Source organism: Amphiura filiformis, chromosome 14, assembly GCF_039555335.1.
Source record: "Amphiura filiformis chromosome 14, Afil_fr2py, whole genome shotgun sequence".
In the NCBI taxonomy this organism is placed as follows: Eukaryota; Metazoa; Echinodermata; class Ophiuroidea; order Amphilepidida; family Amphiuridae; genus Amphiura; species Amphiura filiformis.
In genome coordinates, this window is record NC_092641.1 from 18,867,221 (window position 1) to 18,891,296 (window position 24,076).

General features: G+C 38.0%; 1 protein-coding gene across 1 annotated transcript; it reads left to right on the forward strand.

The window, feature by feature from the left end:
- The first annotated feature begins 15,078 nt into the window (after positions 1 to 15,078).
- Positions 15,079 to 16,362, forward strand: LOC140169253 (uncharacterized). Its single transcript, XM_072192510.1, has one exon. The coding sequence runs from the start codon at positions 15,079 to 15,081 to the stop codon at positions 16,360 to 16,362; it is 1,284 nt and encodes a 427-aa protein (XP_072048611.1).
- Positions 16,363 to 24,076: the final 7,714 nt, after the last annotated feature.

Genomic DNA, 24,076 nt, shown 5'->3' on the forward strand with positions numbered 1-24,076 from the left:
ATTCCTGTAACGTAATGTGTACTTTTGTATCTGGGTGGTGTTTTGAATATTTCCTGGAACATCGCACCCCTCTGATCATAACATGTAATTTCAAACTCAGTTGACTTCCTATAACTTATATGGCATGTCCGTTTTGTGATTGTTGACGCTGCTGAAGTCTGCATCACGGTATATTTTTATACCAAAATATAATATGTCTATGTTTACCTTTTCATCAGATTCCAGCCTTTTTGCTGGGTCATTCTCTAGGAAATGAAATTGTCTTCTAACATATTTCTCATACTGCTTCCCTTTAAATATGCCAAAAATGTCCTTCTCCATATCTGCTGCCTCCTGCAAAAATACAGAAAGTAGGAATATTCAAGTTTGGGAAAAAACCTAATCCCTTATTATAAGATCGTATATTATAACTTTAATTCATCATGCGATAGGTTAAGACATAACGCTGTGATGAGCCTCTTCAACAGTACGCGTCTAGATCACACCGTAACAGGTAGGTGATTAGGCCTATATGAACCTCCAAGGATTTTCTTAAAAACTAAACATCTTACAATTGTTGAATCTCGTCTGTGTGTTCCAATGATGAAGATTGGTGGATATCCTTTTTCATAAGAATCCTGTGCAGCATAAGTATAAATAGACTCCAACCAAAACTTGATAAAGTCCTCCCCATTGAAATCGTGGAATCGAGACTTTTCCTCCTAAAAGGAAAACAGACAACAAAATACGAGACAAGTAAAAAAAACCGGTATCGCACTTTTATGAAAAATTACCAAAGTTTAATTAATTTGTCCTATAAATTACCAGAGTTTGATTTGTCCTAAACAACTTCATGAAGAATCAATAATACCGCAATAATTTACATTTTTGAGTGTCATTGCATATTGTACATATTCACTAAAGTGTAAATAATACTTACCTCTGAAGAGAAATCACGAACTTCACATTGATCTTTTAGCGTCTTACTCATATCAAACACAAGTGCAAAGATGGCTCTTCGGTTGAAAAAGACCTGCAACAAATAAATTGCAGAATGGTAGGAAGTTATCTTATCCTTCTCAAATTAAACAAAATTCAAGAGCATTTTTGAAAATATCGTAGCAAATAATATGTTCTGTATCCATCTCAATCAACATCCCTTTCCCAAATGAGCCTGGTAGGTGACTATCAATAAGAGATGAATAGAAAGTCATGTGTAAGTGCAACACTTAGGAAAGTGATACCACTCCCTCGTTTCAAGTTCTGGGTTTTAGTTTCTCTATTGTTCAGAAACCAAAGATCAGGCGAAAATGTTGTCAGGTTTTTGGATTAAGGATTATGAGGGTGTCCAAAAAAAAGAATTTTGTTGGTCTTGTTCTTCCGCATACGTGAATTTACGCCATGCTAGACTTAAAGTCGACTTGGCTAAGGGGGATACTAAAAGAGAGAAGGGGGGATAGAGAGAGAGAGTGAGAGAGAGAGAAAGAGAGAGAGAGAGAGAGCAAGATAGATTAAAGAATTCAGATCAGCAAGAAGCAAGAGGGGCGAGGAATAATGAACAGAGACGAGGGGATCTACGATCTAAGTCACGTGTATGATCCACTTTTGAAAGCTGTTAGCAAGACTGACATCGCTACCGGAAGTGACATAACTTCCCGGTAGTCATCAGCTGTTGGGTCATCACAACAGCACCAAGCTTTGATAAACTCAGTGGCACACTGACGAAACTTTCAACAAGAAAAAAACTAGTTTTTTTTTTTTTTTTTCAAATTGGTTTTTGACAAAAGAAAACTCAAAATTCGTAATTACCTAACCTGATGCACTCACAACGGTGGTCAACCGATATCTATTGTTATGCAAGGATGCCATTTAATGAGGCAATACAAACGATCACATTTGGTGTTGAAATGAGCAAAATTTTGAGTTACACCTTTTCAATGTAAATTTAATTTTCTCGGCCAAATTAAAAGTAATAATTTTCATTTGTTCAGTAAATGTCAAAAGAAAACTATAATGCTTTGTACTGTATATATTTTCAAACCCCAAAACTTATGTGTGCAAATTTAAGCTTGTAGTGTAATAATTTTGATTTTCACAGGCTTCAAGTTGCCCCGCGAGCCTTTTTGCTTTTCAAAAGTAACATAATTCGCTAACGAAAGATATTTCCCAACTTTCTAAAACACATCATATGAAGCTATTATATCATAGTTTTGTCAGAATTTCTGTTTTGATTGCACCATTTTTCAATTCCGACTACCAATTTTGTCCAAACCAACTCGCGAATGTACCCATTGATGGATGATTTTGCAACCCACAATAGAAATATCGATTATTTCTGCTGGTTATATTAGAAATGAAGTACTGGTTGAACATTGTGGCAGTCGCAAGTGAAATAAAAAGGTGAAATCAAAACGGAAATTTTGACCAAACTATAATAGAGGTGGGAAATATCTTTCTTCAGCAAACTATATTAGTTTGAAGCGGTAAAAAATGAATTCCGAAAAAAGCTCGCGGGCGAACTTAAGGTCTGTACAAATCAAAAATATAACACTAAAAGACACAATTTCATGCCTAATTTTTACCCCAGAATTTTCATTTTAATTTATATCTAAACACTATGTTTTTAACTGAAATTTCTGAAGGAAAAAATATTGCTTTATATTTGACTGAGGAAATTAATTTCATAACTAAAAGGTCTATCTCTGAATTATGTTGATTTTAACATGTATCAATCGACTTTTAGCGCGACTATCCATAACAAAAGAACTGGTGACCATCGTCCTGAGTGAATGAATTTGTTTCAAGATCGGGAGTAAATTTATAAATGTTTAAATATGGGCTCATGTAAACAATGACCACTGGTGTGAATAATGATTTGTTTTATTGATTACCACATGTTTTGCCCGTCTCCAAATTCACGAAACAAGAAGACTAATCTAATGAGAGCTAAAAACATTTCCTTATATAGACACTAAATACAAGGCAAGGATTTTGCTCCAACTTTCAAATCTTACTTTAATTTAAATGGATACTGCAACATTAATATTGGGACCATTGCAACAAATGCGGTGTCATAATGCGCAGACATAAATTCTGCTTCGAATGCATATCCCACATTTGAGTTGACATTGTGATATAATGACCATTCATTAAGGAGGTAATTACTTTTTGGTAGATGTTTATTATATAACAATATCATTTTACCCATACTCTATCATTATAAACATACATCAAGCTCAATAAAGTGTAACATTGAGGAGAGGGTCAGGTGCGTAGCAAGCGGGGGGGACAGGGTGGACGAAGTCTATGGGCCCCGAGGGTTCAGGGGCCCCGACCACAAAGCGAAAATTAAATAAGGGCTGATAATGGGCAGGGCCGGATTTACCATTGGGCCAGATGGGCCCTTGTCCAGGGCCCCCAAAATTGCCTTGTACATCTTTCTTTTCACCCCAATAGCATGTTTGTAATTGTAAAATTTACCGCGCTTTGCGCGCATTCAGATAGCAAAATTCATTGTTGATCTGGGGCCTCGTGCTTTGCGCATCATGTTAGTCCCTATCTATATTATACGTAAACCAAAACTTGGCCACTGACTTGAGTGCACATGTCTTTCTCGGCACGGGAGTGCAGGGCCTTCAAATTGTCCATGGGCCCTTGATGCTCTTGCTACGCCCCTGGAGAGGGTACACTTAATAAACGTTTTAAGTGATAAACTTTCCCACCGGCTGCTTGGTTGTGTGCAACTCACCTGGTGTGTTGAGTAATACACATCTTGACCAGCAAAATCCCAAAATGTTATCTCCAGATCATCCGGTTGTTCCTTAGCCTTTCTTATGTTTTCTGGAATGTCATCAGGTTGTTTCCTAGCCTGTATTTTGTGTTCCTGAAGTAAGTAGGATATTTGGCATACGTTTTATAAACATGTAAAATATCTTTATACACTCCCCAATGCTCAAATGACTCATCAGCAGTCCTGAGGAAACCATATTGACAGGGAACACAAATTCCAGTAGTCATTTAGGCAGAGTGGTCCGCCAAATGGCTCCTACCGGGCAGGACTCGACTTAAACGGCAGTGCTAATTCTTTGTTTGCCCTATTTAACATCAACATTTATTTTGATTACGAGCCAAAATAGAGTAAAAATCTTTTAGACAGACCGTCTTCAAATTCATCATTACACCTCAAACAACTGCCGGTATGTGTAATATATACGTATACGTCATTGGAATGGTACCCGCTGGCCCCTGATATTCCACTGAAAGATCACTATTGTCTCCTGAGTTTGAATGAATGAAGAGACTAGAATGACTAAACTTAAGTATTTCAACATTTTACTCACTATTATTTCCGTTGGTCTGTGCTCCTGTATTAGTGAACTTCGTATGTATTCTGCTGAATACACTAAAAAAAGCAAACAAACAAAATTAATGATTAACCTTTTTATAGAAAGTTTCAGGAAATCTCTCAAATTTCATCTGTTTCAAAAGACTGAGCTCTTGGTGTTCTTGTTATATCTTTTAATAATGTAAGCTATATTTTGCTTTACTGAATGAGTGTTTTTATGATTGTAGCATAAGATGGTAGCGTAAGAATTTAACATTAGATGGTATCATTAAGTCATTTCTTTGTACATTGCTTTGACCTGTTTGATAAGGCGCTTAAATAATTGTCATTGTATATTATTATACCGTAAAACCCCGTCTACAAGGATATACCTAAGAAACGCCCTCAATAAAATTGGTTGCTTGTTGTATTTGGAGTTTGAGCAAATATATACTGGCACTGGGTGGCTATGCATTCCATCTAAGTATGTTGTAACACCAATCAATTGTATTGACATAATAACGACTGTTTCGTATATCAGGATCGTATAGCTCAATTGATAGAGCGTCAGACTTTGGAACTGAAGACATGCTGAAGAGAGCATGGTCCGGGCACCGGTTCCGTTTTTTCATTCTCGTTTAATTTTAACTTTTTGACATGTTCTTTTTATCTTTCTTCAAATCTACCTTTCTACTTTTAATTTTAGGTGTGTTTTTTTTGTTTTTTTTTGTGTTTTTTAGTTTTTTATAGTTTTTTTAGTAATTTTGTGGTTTTATAGAAACTAGTAAAAGCATTTATTCTAAATAATAGCGAAACCCACGGTTAGACAGATGTGTTGTAACTACTTGTCTGTCCTCGTCTTTGCAATAAAAACCTATGTTGCACCTTTGTGCCATCCCAATTCTTGAGGAATGGTAGGTAGGGTGCGTTTTGGCTTAAGCACGATTTTGTTTCTACTTGAAATGAAATCAAAATAAATATTGTTCTGTTGCCACAATTGCAGTTTTTCAATAAAAAAAATAGATGAGGAATAATAATTATTCCATATTTGAATCTATTGTCCCATCAAGAATAGAGTGTCTTCAAAAACTTCAATCAATTCATCTGACAAAGGAAACTATTCTGGTCATTCAATTTTGTTTCGCTTGCACCTGTTATATCACAGGCGTTGGTAGAGAAGGCACACTTCTCTTGACTTCACCGAAGTAGTGATGTAAACACTAACATGATTAATTACCATAGCTAGCAATGGACATACACTATTTTTTGTTCCACTTGAACCAATACTATAGGCTATTCGCTGTCGATGTGACGTAATTAATCGGATTAACTACCATAGCAATTGATGAATACAATTTCGAATATATAGCCCTGCACTTCATCGTTCACGTGGCACCTATGCATTAAACCATAGTTGTCAAAGAAATGCTAATCACTCGCCATGTAAGATTAGTATTTATGAAAAGAGTGGTATTCAATCTATGTTTGGTGACATACGCGGGTGATTAGTGCAATCTGCTTGATGGTAGTTATTGCGATTATTACGTCACTTCGACAGCGAATTGTAGTATAGACGAATCCAACAAGCCAAGTGATGGTCAGAATTTATTCGGCCATTATACGCTGGTGAAGTTGCGTAATTAATCGGATTAATTACCATAGCAATAGGTGAAAACAATTTTGAACATATCGCGCTGCGCTACAAGCAGGTTACACTCATCACCTGTACTGTGTATGTCTGCAATCATAGATTGAATACAATACTGGTCTTTTCAAAGATCTTACAGGTGCAGCATGATATGGTTCAATGAAGAGGTACCGCCTGAACGTATAACGCGGTATATTCAAAAATTGTTTTCACCTATTGCTATGGTAGTTAATCCGATTATTACGTAACTTCGCCAGCGTATTGAATAAAACAGGAGGATGTGAGTTCATAAGGGCAATGTCGGGGATTATAGGTCACAATCGATGTGGAGAGATGAGAGGTCCGACCAACAGCCATAGCGAATGGTTCATGTTCAACTAATTCCAGCGGACGGTCTGTGGCTAGTAAGGAATCGTCTTTGACCACATGCGCAGATCTGTCTCGTCAGGAAGATATTTAATATCCCGAATTTATAATAGGCCTATGCCTACCAGTTCCATCGTATAACCGATCTGCCAGAGAATATTTGTTACTATGTTTAATAAATTCGTATTTATCGTATAATAAAATGTAGCCAAATGTATATTATGTGTCACACGGTTTTCTGCTGAACCACTAGCAGGCTATGTTACCACATCTATGACAATGACAAAGGTGAATTTTGATGATTTTTACGATCGTCCGGATGAGCAAATCACTGAATGGGTCTTTAGTTCCCTCCTCTCCTTATCCTGCCAATATTATATAAATCAAAGAAAAATAAAGAAAAAATAAAATTAAACAAAAAAAAAAGACAAAGAAAAGAAACAATAAAAGAAAAACAATAGAATAAATTAAACTAAATATGAAAAAAAAATGATCACGAAAGGAGTCTTTAGAAAATGCAAGAAAATATAAATGAAAAGTTTGAACAATATTTTGTTTATAAAAGTTTGTGTGACCGTGATGAGGCTCGAACTCACCATCTTCCGATCTAAGAACCAAAGTCTTATGCCTTGCCAAGTGAGCTATGCTCGTGAGATGCGAAATAAAGATAAAATAATACATTGTATACCTGCTTTTGTCGGTAAATGATTTGCTCAAATTCCATAATGATATAATATTGTGGAGGGCGCTAGCGTGAAATATGCTATCATCACAGTCGCTTCTATTCCTTATAGACGGGTTTCTACGGTATTATTGTTTCTGGATATATATTCTGGATTGAATTTCAGTTCGAAAGTAGAATAACATGTATTTGATAATACATATTTGATTGTTCCTAAAGTATGATATTTGTATTCAAATGTTGATAGCACTTACATGCTTTTCCCAAAACTAACTATCACAAAAGATGAAATGACTTAAAGATCGAAATATGTGAAAAATGTTTTGCCTACTCACGTTAGGTACAGATCTCGGAAAGAGAGCACCGACCTATTAATAACTTTCTTTGTTAACATAATAGTTTGTGTTTTATTTTTATTTTTGGACTCCACCTTTGTAATATTACATAAATGCACTACTTGTGTAAACCTGAATATATTATGGTACCCATAAAACAGGCATTCTATTGTTCGGACCCTCCAAGTCATGTTCACGTATACCGTTACCTGCGTCGTTTGAAGCATCATTTGGAGTTTGTTTGACATCTGGCTCTTCTTTGAATTTTGGCTGTTATAAAACAATGCCAAATAAAGCAGTTTCATTATACAGATGCCGTATTGTGTAGGAAATTGGGTTCTAGGAATATATCATTCAGGTTGAACTTTTATTTCACTGTTACAGTTGAAGAAAAATATTGTAAATCAAACCATAATAGTCCTGGCTAACACCGCTGTATATTACTTGATCATTTGTCTTTGGGGTGTACATGGTATTTGTAAGATAGCGGCTATCTTGGGTTGGATACGCTTAGCCTCTTCGAAAAAGAGCATGATACCCTCGTGTTTTGAATACATTACATACCATATATCGACATAGAATCAAGTAGAATTTATAATGCTTTTAAGAAACAATCTGTATGTTATTCTTGTTCGCAACATACTTGCCTTGACCACTACCACGTACAAGAAAGGTTATGTTCGATTATATTTTTACTTATTTTCATTAAAGTTAATTTTTCCAAGTCACACGTTTCATAAACATGTTAAATAATCTTGATACACTCACCTCATCTGTCCTATGTGTTTTGTATATTGATACGGAGCACAAATTATTTAGCAAATTAGGCAGAGAGCCCTCAAACGGCTCAAACTGGGTAAATCTCGATTAAAATTATAGTGTTTATCTTTTTTTGGCAAATTTAACTCCGCAAAGAGAGCATGTGTTTTCATTACACCATTCCGGTATGTATACGTCACTGGACTACATTCTACTGAAATATCACTGACTGTCTCTTGAGCTTGAAAAAAAGACTAAAAAATGCAGAACTTAACTGTTTTACTCACCATGATTGCCCTTACTATTTGTTTCGGTAAACTTCGCCCGTCTGCTACTGTAAACAATGAAAAAATAAACTGACAAATGACGTTTTTTATGGTGCGCAAGATTCCTTATGCTTAGATTTGTACCAGCCGCAATATTATTGCTTGTGACAGATTTTTTTTCAAGTTTTGAGAAAAATAATGTAACATAACTATCAAAATATCAAATGTTATAAACTAAATATCCAACGTGTGGTATTTGTTGTTGTTTTCTTATACACTTTCTTACTTGGAAGTGGTTCTTCAGCCTTTGCTGGAAAATCTTCGTGTTCCTCTTCTTGTGCATCTGTTATCTGTTGTCAAAGGTAAATACTACAATTCAAATTTCGAGATATTTAAAGAAATAAACACAACTTATGCAGCAACCATATACTTCCGCACCACAATGTTTATTGTTCAAAAACAAAAACAAATAGCCAAAAAACAATCCCCAACCCACCACCTCACAACTAAACACAACACAAAAAGAAAGTCCGCACTTATGTAACACGTCATAAATCTAAACCTGCTTATGTGTGACTGTTTGATTAATACTGTTGTGTGTAGCATCTTGGTAGCACTAATTTAACACCACAGTTGCTACCAAAACGTCTAAATTGATTGATACCAGTATATGAAATTTGGTGAATTTGTAAAAGTTGAAAATTTTAAAAGGAACACACGGAGCTGTAGAGTTGAATGCAGAGCGCGATAATGCCATTTAATAGCCCGAAACAACCGTCTAAAGGGTATATCGATTGCATCATGCTCTAGTATTCATATCAGTAAGCATGCGTTTTAAATTAACAATTGAATGATCCAGGCACGTGGGATAGTCGACCCGTGATCTTCGCGGGCAAACGAGCTTGGCCACATACATAGAATTCCAACTGTGTGATCATTTCATTTTATACACCAAATTTCATGAACTGGTATCAATATTAGAGCTTTTGGTAGCAAATGCAATATCCAATCATAAAATGAGCAGGTTTAGATTTACGGCGGGTTATCGAAGTGCAGAGTTTCTTTTTAGTGTTGTGATTATATTTACTCAAATTAGATCAACGTTGTTTTTTCTTACCTTACTTGAAATTGCCAGTTTAAGTTCCCAGTCATGCTTCTCTTCAAGTTTCTTGATATGATCTAAATTTAAAGTTAAAAAATACGTAGGCAATGGCGATCATCAGGCTAGTAATAATACAGAACATACAACAGACTCTTCTTGACACGGCTTGTTGGTTTATATTGTTGCCGTGACGACACTTGGAAACTAACTCACTAAATTTAAATTTAAATTAGTGGGCATATGCAATGGGTTTTAACCTCGACGACTTTTCGTCACACGCTGACTTTTGCAGTTCGCAACACTCAATCAACCCCCAGCACAATAAAAGTATACATTCTGAAAAGGAAACAATAATTATGGCAGATTACCGTAGATGTAAAGTTCTGACCAAGTTATTTAAATGAGACCAAATTTGAACGAAACAAAACATCTACTGACAGTAGTACAGGGGTATAATGGCCCTAACATTTCTGTCTTACACCTACATCTGATTTTATGTAATTTTCTTATAGATAAGAATAATGGCTTTCCAGCAATATATGAATGTATGGGGGTAATCATTTTCATAAAATGATAAAACCCTTCAAAAGTGACTAAAAAATAGAATTATTCTTTTTATTGTCTTGGAGAACATATGCCTATCATATAGCTTGAAGTTTGTGCATAGTGTCCCGCTACCTCCACCACCCTTGCATTGGCCCGTTGGATTAAGTCCCATTCTATAACTGTTCAAGATATCTTATTGGCACTTTCTATAATTAATCATTGGTGTTTTAGCTATCCCTGATACCCAATTTAGTTTTTTATTCCAATTATATATTTAAAATAACGACCACAGTGAAACATTTCACACCACTCACCCATTTTATATATTGAGGTGAAAACACATGCCCCTATTTTTTTAGCTCAAGGTAGTTTATTATTTTAACTATTTTACATAATAGAAGTTTATATTAGATAACAATGTCATCTTTCTATTGATACCAAATTTATTGATATACACTACTTTTTAAAGAAAACCTCAACACATTTGCACTGCAAGGAACCAAGAATGAAATTTATCATAGAGTCTGTACATAGTGAGCCGCTGTCTCATAAGCCGCAGCCTCCATAAATAAAACTTTCCATAATTAATTATTAAGATCTTAGATTTCATTTGATTCCAAATTATTTTACTTGTCATAGCTTGTTTAGTTCCAAAGATACACTCAAAAATGAACTCCACACCCCATATAGCATATGCCTTTATGTTTATATTTATGATAAACCGTCATGGAATCCTGTTCAGGCGGCAAAGCCGACCGCAGAAGAAAATATCTAACCAAAGACCCTGTTCACATTAGAATATTTCTATATACGACGAAGATAAGTTAATCTTGATTATCTAATTAAGCATGCGTACACATTACGCTGAACGAAGACCACAAAAAATGCGTACACATTAGGAAAAAACAATCTTTAATCTTCGTTCGAGGCTCGTCGAAAAAAGAAAATTTCTTAATGTGAACAGGGTCAAAGTCTTTCAGGAATGTGGACTAAAAATCACAATTGAAACCATCATCAACAATATTAATTTCCTCGATGTCAACATTGACCTCGTTTCCGGGTTTTCCAAGCCAGTATATATCAATCACTTGTCAAACCACCCCCATCTATCACAAAGAGCATACCCCATGTCATCGGCAAAAGGATCTCAACCCTATCGTCCATGACATTTTCCGAAAGGCTGCGCCTACATACGATCAAACACTCTTGAGAGCATGACACGAGTAGAGAATTGAGTACATTTAGCGATAGTGACCCCTTCATGACCTTTGACCTCAAATCTGTGTACACGACATTGACACTGGGTAACAACAATGCATGTGTGTAAGTGGCGTCACTTTCCTACGTAATTTGTGGGAGAAGATGCATTTTAAACGTATTTCGTTTTATACCGGAAGTGACATTTTATACCAGAGAAAGGTGTTAGCCGGAAGACAAAATCATGTGTCCTTTACTCCAAAAGTTTTGGGCGCTTTAATCAAGCTGCACTTTCACAATTTGAAATTTGAGAAATTGGATGTGTAATAACAAATCAAAACTCAAACTGCTAAACTAACTATTCAATATTCACCAATGTGTAGGTTACACACGTGTATTGTAACCGGGAACACCCCATTAGTCCGAAGGGTCATAAGTCCGAAAATGTTAGGGTTTGGGGTAATTTAGGTTATGATTATGGTTAGTGTTAAGGTCAGGGCTAGGGATAAAGTTACGGTTTATGGTTGGGGTTTTGTTATGGATTATAGAGTTATGGTTAGTTTTAGGGTTAAGGATAGGTTTAGGGTTATGATTAGGGCTTATAGGTTTAGGATTAGGATTAGGATTAGGGCTTATAATATTTGTATTGGTTTTTTGGACTGAGGACCCTCGAACTATCAAAACCTTCTAACCTTCACGATCACGCTTAATGGGCTTCCACTCGCTCGGTTCAGTAATATCCACCGCACAGGATTTGGAGGCATCCACGCCATCGGTGATTCCTTCTGATGATTCAAATCTGCAAATATTTGTAAGTATTGTGTTATTGCTCCATTGGAAATCCACATTCTACACACATGCATCCTCTTATTTTCCATGAGTACAATCATATTGTTGGAAGTACTTGAATGATAATTATTAGGCTTCCACTTACGAAATAGCATCCCCAGAAACTTTTGTAAACATTTTAAACTTGCATGAAACGGAAACAAACTTTTCACTTTTTCAAACCATCCAAAAATATATAAAAATTTGGGTCAAACTTTTCGACCTGGGTACGCCACTGATAGCTGTTACATATGTTCCATATTTTTAACGGCAACATTGTTCCACATTACAAGTAAAATGGTAATTACAAATTAAGCGCCCCTACAGATGACTCTTTTAAGCAGTAGTAGGTTTTTGCCGATTCTAACACATTTCTGTATTTTCCCGTGTAAATCGCCCCCCATCAAATACACATAAAATCACAGAAACCTGTCTATTTCTGTGTAAATCGCCCCCAACCATCAAATACACATAAAATCACAAAAACCTGTGTAACTGCCGTGTAAATCGCCCCAACCATCAAATACACAGTAAAATCACATAAACCAGTCATTTTCCGTGTAAATCGACTCAACCACCAAATACACAGTAAAATCACAAAAACCTGTGTAACTGCCGTGTACACAGGATTACACAGAAAAACATCCTTGCATTTTTAATTCACCCCAATCCAAATTACACGGAAAAATTTCCCCTGCATTTCAACTTATCAAAAAAAAAATGCAGGGAAAAAATTTCCCTGCATTTCAACTTATCCAAAAAAAAAAATGCAGGGAAAAAAATTCCCCCTGCATTTTTTTAACCTCTTCATTTTATTCATTTAAGAAAAAATATTTAAAAAAATAAATATAATAAAAAAATGGAATCATTCAAAAATCATTACAACGTTAAAAAGAAATAACTCTCGAATCGAAAGTAGAAAATAACCGTCTGTTCGTATTTTACAACAACCAGTGGGTTCAACTCAGTCAAAAAAATCCAAACAAATTTTACAAACCCGTAACATTGCAGAATTGTTACAATGTCGGTCTATGTAAAGAGTTGGGAATTCCGACAAATAAGGGTAAAATATATAGTTCGGCTTATTACCAAAAAAATAGAGAGAAGTATTGTATGGCTTCAAAAAATATTACGAAAAATGAAATCCTCATAATAATTTGATATTGATTTTTTTGAAAATAAAAAAAGGGTTTAAGAAAATAAAAACATTGTATATAATAAAAGAAGATGAGAAGAATACTAAAATTTTCATCGAACGCTGAATGGGAGCGTTTAAAAAAAATCAAGAGTGAATATACGGTAAAGGATCTACGAGCCATTGCGAAAAATGCTGGCCTGCAAGGAGATTGGAGACACACCCGCAAAACCGATCTGATAAAATTTCTTCAAGAAAACTATGTCTTAGATCCGCTGGATGCTCCGATACAAAATATCGATACGCCTATCCTTCAACCAACGCCGTACATGCCATCAACACAACCACAAGCGCAACAAAGACCACAACCGCAAGACTGGTCCTTTTTGGACACACCTCAACCACCTTTGAGACGGACTAAATTTCAACGAAAAATTAAACAACTGTACAAGCAGAAAAAAAAACCTTTTGAAATTCAAGAAACCGAATCTGCTCTCAATCGATTTACTACTCAATACAAAATTGATGGAAGATCACGTTATGAACCAAGAACCTTTTTAGCAGCAACTAAACAACCTGTTGTGAACCTTTTAACCAACAATCGTCAAACAAAGGTTGTGCTAGTTCTTCGCTGCATGATGGAAAAGACGAATCTCCAAACGGGAGAACTTATCACCAAAGAAGCCTCATTTACCTCCACTACGGATGTTAATCTGGAGGCAACTGATCTTGATGAATTATACAAAAGGTGGTCTGAAAGAATTTTGGAAAACATTGCGACATTTCAAAACAGCGGAAGCGGATGGGTATTCAAATCGATCGTAGACTTGAGCATTCACACAGTTAAATACAAACCGATGAGTGGTTCGTCATACATTCCGACTCAAAAGATCTAGCCAAAAGAAAGCGATCATCAATCTCATAAATGATGACAACCAATGCTCCAAGTGGTCTATCACTCGAGCCCTCAATCCAGTTGACAAAAATCCAAATCGGGTAGACAACAAGCTTATAGAACAAGCCAAAGAGCTCAACTGGGATGGTATCCCCTTTCCAACCTCCCTTAAAGATATTGCCAAGTTTGAAAGGAACAATCCTACAATTTCCGTTAATGTCTTGGGATACGCCGAAAAAAATTCATCCAAGAGGTTGTACAAAAATGAAGTCTACCCGCTGAGAGTAGGTGCTAGCAATCGAAAACACGAAGTTATTCTTCTTTTAATTTCGGGCAAAAATAAGGATGGCTATGACACCCAACATTACTGCGTCATCAAGAGTATGAGCAGACTAATGTCGTCACGAGAGAGTAAAAATGGTCATGCTAGATATTATTGTATGCGATGTCTCACGTCCTACATCTCCAAACAAAAATTGGTGAAACATAAAGAGCTATGTCAAAATAATGAAACCGTGAAAATTGAAATGCCGGATCCAGAGAAGGATTCATCTCAGTATTTTAAACATCATTTCAAGTCTCAGAACGTTCCTTTGTCGTGTACGCCGATTTTGAATCTTTACAAAACCGATTCAAACTTGTCAACCAAACCTCAAAGACTCCTACACCAAAAAGTATCAGAAGCACGAACCATCGGGCTTTTGCTATTATATCAAGTGTTTTGATGACTCGGTGTACACTCAAGAACCAGTGATCTTCACCAAGGAATCTGAGGACCAAGATGTGGCTCAGATTTTTGTGGAAACTCTAGAGCAAAACATCAAAGAGATCTATCAAGAATTCAAGTTCCAAAAGGAAATGATCTTCGGGGAGCAAGAGCGAGAGATCTTCAAAAATCCACCCACTGCCACATCTGTAAGGATCCACTGACTCCTGATGATAAAGATAATTACAACGTCAGAGACCACTGTCACTATAAGGGAACCTTTAGAGGAGCTGCCCACAATATCTGCAATATGAAATATAGGAAACCAAAGTTCTTTCCCGTGATTTTTCATAATCTAGCCGGATATGACGCTCATCTGTTCATCAAGAATCTTGGCAAGACCGAGGGAGAGATCGACTGTATTCCTTCCAACGAAGAGAAGTACATCTCATTCACCAAGAAGATATTGGTTGACACCTTTACCAATAAGGAAGGAAAAGAAGTCGATGTCAAGCGTGATCTCAGATTTATCGACAGCTTTAAATTCATGGCTGCTGGACTTGGCAAACTCGTCGAAAATTTGGATGAGTTTTCTGAATTACCGAAATTTTATCAGGATGAACAACTTCAGCTGCTCTTGAGAAAAGGGGTGTATCCGTACGATCACGTCAACTCTTTGGAAAAACTCCAGGAGACTAGTCTTCCACCCAAAGACACCTTCTACTCCAAACTCAACGAAGAACACATTTCCGATGAGGATTATGAACACGCACAGAATGTTTGGAATGCCTTCGAGATGAAAACCATGAGGGAGTATCACGATCTGTATCTCAAGTCGGACGTTCTCCTTTTAGCCGACGTGTTCGAAAATTTCAGAAAAGTCTGTCTGAAAAATTACGAACTGGATCCTTGCTGGTTTTACACGGCTCCCGGATTAACCTACGATGGCATGCTAAAAACGACGTCCAAACGTCTCGAACTCCTCACGGAATACGATAAGACTTTGTTTTTTGAAAACGAAAATAGAGGTGGGGTTTCCACGATATCTACCAGATATGCCAAAGCCAACAACAAGTACATGGGTGCCGATTACGATCCGAGCGAGCCCACCAAGCACATCGTATACATCGACGCGAACAACCTATACGGATGGGCCATGAGTCAACCGCTTCCGGTCGGTAACTTCGAGTGGATGTCGTCAAAAGAGCTAGACAATTGGCGCGAAATCCCGTGCACTCTTGAAGTGGATTTGGAATATCCCAAAGAGCTGCACGACCTTCACAACGACTTTCCCCTAGCTCCAGAAAGACTGATCGTGAACAAAGTGGAAAAACTAATTCCGAATCTGAACGACAAGGAAAAGTACGTTATCCACCACGTGGCTCTGAAGCAGTGCTTGGAGCTTGGACTCAAACTGACCAAGGTTCACAGAGGGATAAAATACCGAGAGGAAGCCTTCATGAAATCATACATCGACAAGAATACCAGTCTTCGAACAAAAGCTGAATCGGAGTTTGAGAAGGATTTCTTCAAACTGATGAACAACAGCGTCTTTGGAAAAACGATGGAAATCGCGTCAATGTCCATCTCGTGAATTCGGAACACAAAGCCATCAAATTAGCCGCAAAACCCAACTACCAGCGATGCACAATCTTTGATGAAAATCTTGTGGCTGTTCACATGAAGAAAACCTCGCTGTACTTCAACAAGCCGATATATCTCGGAGCGAGCATCCTGGATATTGCAAAGACGAAGATGTACGACTTTCACTACAATTACATCAAGAAAAGTACGGAAACAAAGCGAAGCTCTGTATGACAGATACAGACTCGCTACTTTATGAAATCGAGACCGAAGATTTTTACGAGGATATCGCACTAGACGTGGACCGCTACTTTGACACTTCCAACTACCCAGCTGATCATCCGTCGGGAATTCCGACGGGAAAGAACAAAAAGGTCCCGGCATGTTCAAGGACGAAGCCGGAGGAAAGCAGATAGTGGAATTTGTTGGACTGAGAGCAAAGTTGTACTCTTTCAGAATGCACGAGGGAAACGAGGAAAAGAGGTGCAAAGGCATTAAGAAAGCGGTCGTCGAAAGAAAGATTACCTTCGACGACTACAAACGCTGTCTCTTCGATGAGAAACCTCAGACGAGAACGATGAATGTGATTAGGAGTTACAAGCACGAGGTGTACACTGAAACCGTTAACAAAGTCGCGCTCGATTCCAAAGATGATAAGAGAAGCATACTTGAGGACAAAATTCACACACATGCACACGGTTACTGTGTTGAAAAACTTGAATAAGAAATTTTACTTCAAAACTCTGTCGGTGGCAACTGTGTACCCTCGGGTACTATCATAAGCTCCTGTCTAACAAACGCTCTTTTGGTGCACCTTCACTCAAATAGTACAAAATTGGATCACCCGGAGTCCTCACGATACTATCAACCGTGTAAGTTTCCAGAGACCAAATGGGATCAGTTGCGCGTCTTCTCTCACCTCCCTCCAACTCTCCGGGAGCGTACAAATACCTCAATCTCACGTTACCTGGAATTTTAATCTCATTTTTCAACTTCTGTGGAGCTGAAGACATCGTTTCAATCTTTTTCTTCTTGATAGCATCAACCGGTTTCATTCCTATCAGCCGAGTCTCTTCGCTGTTCAAAGCTCTGATCACATCCGGAAGCCTACCCACCCACTCGGTAGACCTCACATTTTTTTGACCACGAGCTTCCATCAGTATTTCCTGCGAGTACTGATGGCCAAACAGTCTTTCAGCCAAAGTTCTGTTGAATCTTTCAACAATTGCCTGAGCTCTATGTTGACCAGGCAACCCTCTTCTGATATCGACCTTGTGCTTTTTCATCACTTCGTTCACTTTGCCCATGAATTCTCTCCCAGGATCGACCTGCAGAAGCTTCGGCCACTTTAAAACTCGAGAGTAAATTTTTTCAAATGCCTTAGCCACCTCCCCAGATTCCTTCGAGCTCAGAGGCTCAGCTTCCTTGTATCTGCTCGCGACATCCACCACAGTCAACGCGTACTTGTAAAGCTTTTTTCCTTTCCTCGGTCTGTCGTGAGGGATAAACAACAAATCGGCTTGATGAACTTCATTAGGTACACTTACGTTAAATTTTGCTCTGGGAATGTACTTCGGAGGTGGTAGGTAAATTTGCCACTGAGTCTGCTTTTTTAAAACATTTCTAGCTTTTTCTTTCGTCACTCCAGCCTCTTTCGCCAGCTTGTCTATCGCAGAAACACCCTTCCAATACCCTCTTGGACTGTAGTAAACCTTAGACATTTTAGTTTCAGCCATCTTTTATTTTTAGCCTGATTTAAAAATAAAAACAGTTTAAGAAAATCCCGGCTAATAAAAAAAAACAGTTTAAGAAAATCCCGGCTAATAAAAAACAAACAAAATGGCAAAACAATCAAGCATACTGAAGGTGGAATTTGAGCACTTGTTAGAAGAGCAAAAAGGATCCTCAATTTTGAAATGGGTTGAACTAGAAGAAGGTGGAATTTACGAAATTACCAATTTTGAGATCATGGAAACCAGGGTTGGAAAATCCGGAGTTATCACTCTCAGTGATAACACTCGAGTTTGGAGTTGTTCTACCCTAACAAAAAGGCTAGAGAACTTGGACTTGGACTTTGGTGAATCAATAGCTCTTGTTAAACCCACGGGCAAAAAAGAAAGCAAAACAACCGGGAACATGTACCACAGTTTTGACCTTGTAGTGAAAGAGTTGGAATATGATGAAGACTCAGACTAGACGTACAGTCTACCATAACCAACAAAAAAATCTCCTTTAGACATTCAGTCTAAAGGAGATTTTTTATTGTTACAAAAATGAAGTGTACGAGTAAATATAAGCGTTGTTTTTGCAAATTGTGTAAAAAGAAAACTCGCCTCCGGAACAAAAAACCGATTTGCAACCTATACGGTACCGAATTCACTCGGTTGTTTAAAGAACCCGCACGAGTGGAGCAAAGAGTTCCGCCAAAATGTAAAAATTGCAACTCAGAATACATAGTAGACGATGTGTGTTATGATTGTGGTTTAGAAAATGACGCGTCTCTTAACGAGAACTCACCCCGAGTTAACATCGACCAAATTCGACAATCGATAAAGTACTGCGAAACCAAGACCTACCAGTTTGAAGAATACATCGAAATCTATCGAGGAAATGTTACGAATTTGAACGAAAAAAATTATTGTTCGAGTCCCTCCGAGTAAAAAAGACTTGTTAAAAGTCTTGAGATCAGACCCAAAAGCCGTTCACAAGATTTACTACGAAATTACGGGCAATTTTCCCGTCGATTTTTGGCACGATCGAGCTAATTTGTTATGCGATCTTGATAATATACTGAAAATTTATCTACAAAATAAACCCAAGAGAAATAATTTTAACATCCACTACGTTCTCTTCTACCTACTCAAGCGAAGAAATTATTCCGTAACTCTCGATGATTTTCCAGAGATTAGAGGTTCAGCTCCCACCCAAATACTTTTATCCAAAGTATTTGATAGCGACCACACCGGTTCCGAGCAATCCCAGTCCGAGCAAAGCTAATTCCCCGTTCTGAATCGATTTTGTTTGATCTTCGTCGAGATACTCTCCATCATAAAGTTGTGGTTCGGGTGGAAAAGAATCCATCAAAATTCCCGTTAAATTATAATACTGTCTCATCGCGTCATCGACGTCCGAAAAGGTTCTCTCCGCGTGACCCTGTTTTTTAATTGATCGTTGATGTAATCTATTCTTGAAAGACGCGCTAGATTCCAAGAATCTCGGTCGTGCTGAAGTTTTTCGAGAGCAAGATCGTGTCTTTTGCGTTCTTCCGAACTACTGAGAGAGTTGAACAAATAATTGCTCCCTGAAAATGCCAAAGCGTTAACCATGGCTCCACCAACCATGAATGCGAGTGACGCCATTTTCTCTTTATTTTAAAATTAAAAAAATGAATGTTTTGCAGTCGCGGTTATAATTTCAGGAAGTGGTTGAAAATATCACTAATAAGCCATATAATAGTTGTACCACTCTATACAGTTTTTGGTTTCATATTTTTATAGAATTGTCTTTTTCCTGTATGAAAAAATAAAACCATGGGCTCTTCTCTTACGATGTATAGAGCCCGCGGTTTTACGAGACGAATTTCATTCTCTACATCGGGAATATCGACCCAAGGAAGAGGATCTACCTTTACTCGGTCACCATTGGCGAGGAAGTGGATTCCGGTTTTAATATCGATCTTAGTAACTTCGTAATCTTTGTTCAACTCTAGATCTTCAATTTTCAAAAGTGCCATGCTTTTATTATTAATTAAAAAAAAACCTCTTAGCACAGATAGTGCTAAGAGGGTTTTTAATATACCTACCTTGACAGAATGTTTCCCTTGGACTAAGCCATAATTTGATCCGGAAGAATTCCTTGATTCACGAGCCAATCTCTGAGCATCGTAGCCGAATAGACGCTCAAAGTCAACTTTACAATATCCTCCACATCAAGCTGCGAGAGATTAGCCGGCTTCATTTTTAGGAACTTTTTCATAACGAACGAGTTAGCCCATATACCGAGGCTTATCGTTGTTGCGTGATACGCGCCGTTTACGATCATTTTTACGTTTGGATTGGTTTCTGCCATCTTCTTTATTGTAACTAAAAGTCATCTAAAGGATCGACTTTTGCTTGATGATCGACCACTGTGGTCACGGTGGGTGGGCTTTCAGTCGTACCGTTTAAGGTAGAATACCCATATGCCACTATCCCTCCAACGACGACGACCGCTCCTCCAACAAGAACTGGACCTGACAACCAGTTTGACACGTCTGAAGGTGTACGTGACGTTTTGTCTATGGTGGACGGGTTCTCCCGTGTCGTTTCCTCTGCTTCAAAGGCTTTCATTTTTGCTGCCCTTTCTTTGTTTCTTGCGGCTAATGCTTTTCCAGCGGCAACCCGGTTCGGGTTTTTGACTTTTGCTTGATTCACTCCTGCCGTCACTTTTGTCGGAGGCGTCGTGTCCGCTGCTGGAACGTCTACTGATTTGGTTTCTAGATCACTCATCTTTTATTATTAGAAAAAATCTATAGATACCTGTAGAATCATCTATAGATACCTGTAGAATCATCTATAGATACCTGTAGAATCATCTATAGATACCTGTAGAATCATCTATAGATACCTGTAGAATCATCTATAGATACCTGTAGAATCATCTATAGATACCTGTAGAATCATCTATAGATACCTGTAGAATCATCTATAGATATCTGTAGAATCATCTATAGATATCTGTAGAAATCATCTATAGATACCTGTAGACTCTTGCGAAAGCTGAAATTTTCTTTGAAACTTCATTTTAAAGTTTTGATAAATAATTATAAACAAAAATCAGGCATTGATCATCGGAACCGAGATTGGTGTTTTAATAGCGGACACGGAAACTCAGTAAAATGACGGATTCGTTCTCCGAAGAATCCGATTTCAGCGACGAATGCGACGCGTTCGATCCGCTGTACTGCGATTCAAAAGGGGAGCATCTCACCTTATCGCAGAGGGTAAAAAGAAGCAGAGAGAGGATCGCCGAGAAAAGAGAGGTCGAGCTCCTAAAGACACGACTCCTGGTGGAAGAGATCGCGCAGAGCAAATTTCCCAGAAAAAAAATGCCCTACAAGAAGAACGAACCCCCGGTGACGCTCGTTCACTTCCTCTCGTTCGGGTGCAAGAACTCTGTCTACAAAAAAGAGATAACCTGGGAAACTAAAAAATGTTCGAGGGATATTTTTCTCGAACATTTTTTTTAGTTTTGAAACTTTTGTAATATTTTTTTTTTTTTTAAAAGTTTAGTCAAACCAAAAAAAAAATTCAAGAGGAATAAATACTTCCTCTTGAATTTTTTAGTTTCCAGGATCTTAACCCTTTCCATACTAGGCGGGTTTTTGTTGCTTTACGAGTTGTCTCCAGAAGAAAAGATTGCATTCGATCATCATGGTAGTCAATAGAGCTGGCGATTCGTTTCTTCCTAAAATCACGGCCCTCGTAAAATCATCCTTGCTGGATTCGCTAAAAATGTTGTAAAGCGGAGTCGGAAACGGTGAAAATGAAGAAAGTATGTAGCTTGCCATCAGCCTTACGGTTCTTCCGTTTCCGTCCGAAAAGGATGCAGTTCGAGCATTTCGGCTACAAAATTTCAAGCTTTGAAGGTATTCAACAATCTTGTTTCCTCGTCAGGATCTTCCCTGCTTTGAATAAACAAACTATTGAATCTATCAACAATGTTGATTACCGCCATTTCCATATCTTCAGGCATGCGATACTCGTGTCTCTGACCCATAAACGTTGTAAACCTCCGAGCCCGACTATACTCTCCGGGCTTTGTTTTGCCAAATTTTAACGGAAGATTTTTCCTCACAATTTTGTTGGTCTGTCTAATCAAGTTTTCTTCTAGAAACCCAAAATTGCTATCATTTTTCAAACTCATTAAATTTTGGCAGGCTTCGTGTAGGTTGAGCGTTTCTTTTGCTTGTAAGGAGGTGTCATCGGGGTCAGGGTTCGATAGAAACTCTCGCGTTTGCGATAGGTTTTGAAATCCGTGATATTCTTCGTCTAGACAATGATAAACAAATTCCGTCAAGAGAAAGTCTTTTGGAACCTCGCAATTATTCATCTTTTTGTACTTCAGAATCTCTCGAATGGCATCTTTGATACTTGGAAATTCGCCCTTTCTCCAACTAGGGTTTTCTTCTGGAGAAAAATCGATCAAATCGCTAACCGAAGAAATAAATGGCATTTTTAGAATATAAAAAAAGTTATATCTTAAAAACTGTTTTGCAAACTTCAAAGGGTTAATCAATCACATCAATACTTGGGGAGTCGTCTACTGTGCACTTCGCTTCTGGTGAACAGTCAACTTTTGTAACACCGTTGCTAGTTAACAGAATAGCCTCCAACGGAGCTAGCATACGTCCAAAACTATGATACAGCCCACAGGTCCATTTGTTTAAAGCTAAATCAATAAAGGGCCCTTCGTTCAGAGACTCTTCCAGAGCATCGCGATCGGTAATCGCCAAATTTTTGGAAGGAAGAGTCCGACCAAATTTACGTAAGCGGTAACGAAGTGCTTTTTCATTGACCTGGTCACTATCCACCCATGTGAGCCTCGTATCTGGCGTAGAGTCTCATCAGACTCTTTTGATCAAGGCTATCGATCTCAGCGGAGGTTATGGTCTTTCCCAAATACTCTTTGCTTTTTCCTGCCTCTGCTACGCCGATCAACCGCTCCCGCAGCTGTTCCGTTTCGCCAGACTCCCTCACAGGTTCCTCCCGTGTAGCCGTACCGTCTAAGGTAGACATTCCGCCTATGGTAGACGTTTCGCTCAGGGTGGGCAGAACGTCCACGGTCATCGCCTCGTTAACTATATCTTCAATTTCAGTCATCTTGCTTTTTTATCTTAAGATTATTTTTGCCACCAGTACTCAGTCGGTTGCTCGGTAATTAGAATTAGTTTGGAATGTTTTTGTTTAGCTAGCTTTTTTTGATCTCTTTCTTCTCTTCTAGAGTTGGGATTATATCGTTCTCCCTTAGAGTCTCGCCGAAACTATCTTGATCTTTTGTGTAAAACAGGGCTGTCCATTTTGTCTGCTCTCTGAGATCGGTAACGATGGAGTTATATTTTGTGTAAGCACCCAAACGGAGCAATTATCGTGTCTTCCTGAGAATGCTAGCTGAGAAAGCATCTGTTTCTTTTTGGTTAATGATCTGTCAGAGCTGCAGTCGTCGATAATGAAAAGTGTGTGTCCGTCTTGTATTCCATAAGTTTTGTAGCCAAATTTCAAACAATCGTTCAGCCAATCGTCGGACTTTGGACACCAGTTAGGATCCATTGGAATGACATCAACGTCCTTAAAAAACCAGGATCTGTTTAAGTACGCTTTGTTGCGCGTCCAGGTAGGGCAAACGATTATGATGTATTCAAAGAAATTCTTGTATTCCCTCTCGAGTAAATCCAAAACAAATTCAGTCTTGCCACAGCCGGTGGCTCCGCAGATTATAGCCGAGTGCGCGTGTTTTGGAAACATCTTTTATTCTAGTATTTCACGCTCTGCAATTTTCCGGCTTCGATATTCACCTTTGCATCCTGTATGTAGTACACGTAAGCGTTCAACGCTCCTGCAGCCTCGGCTTCTTTTTCGATCTCGATTTGAATACTCTGACTAGCTCCTTCAATTTTCCTACCAGATCCATGCAACGTGTCATCATCCGTGGTTCTCATGTCCAACCAGAGTCCATACTTGGTCGTG

Bases quoted from the DNA above. Each gene is read 5' to 3' on its own strand.
- LOC140169253 (XM_072192510.1), top strand. From the start codon at position 15,079: ATGAAATATAGGAAACCAAAGTTCTTTCCCGTGATTTTTCATAATCTA.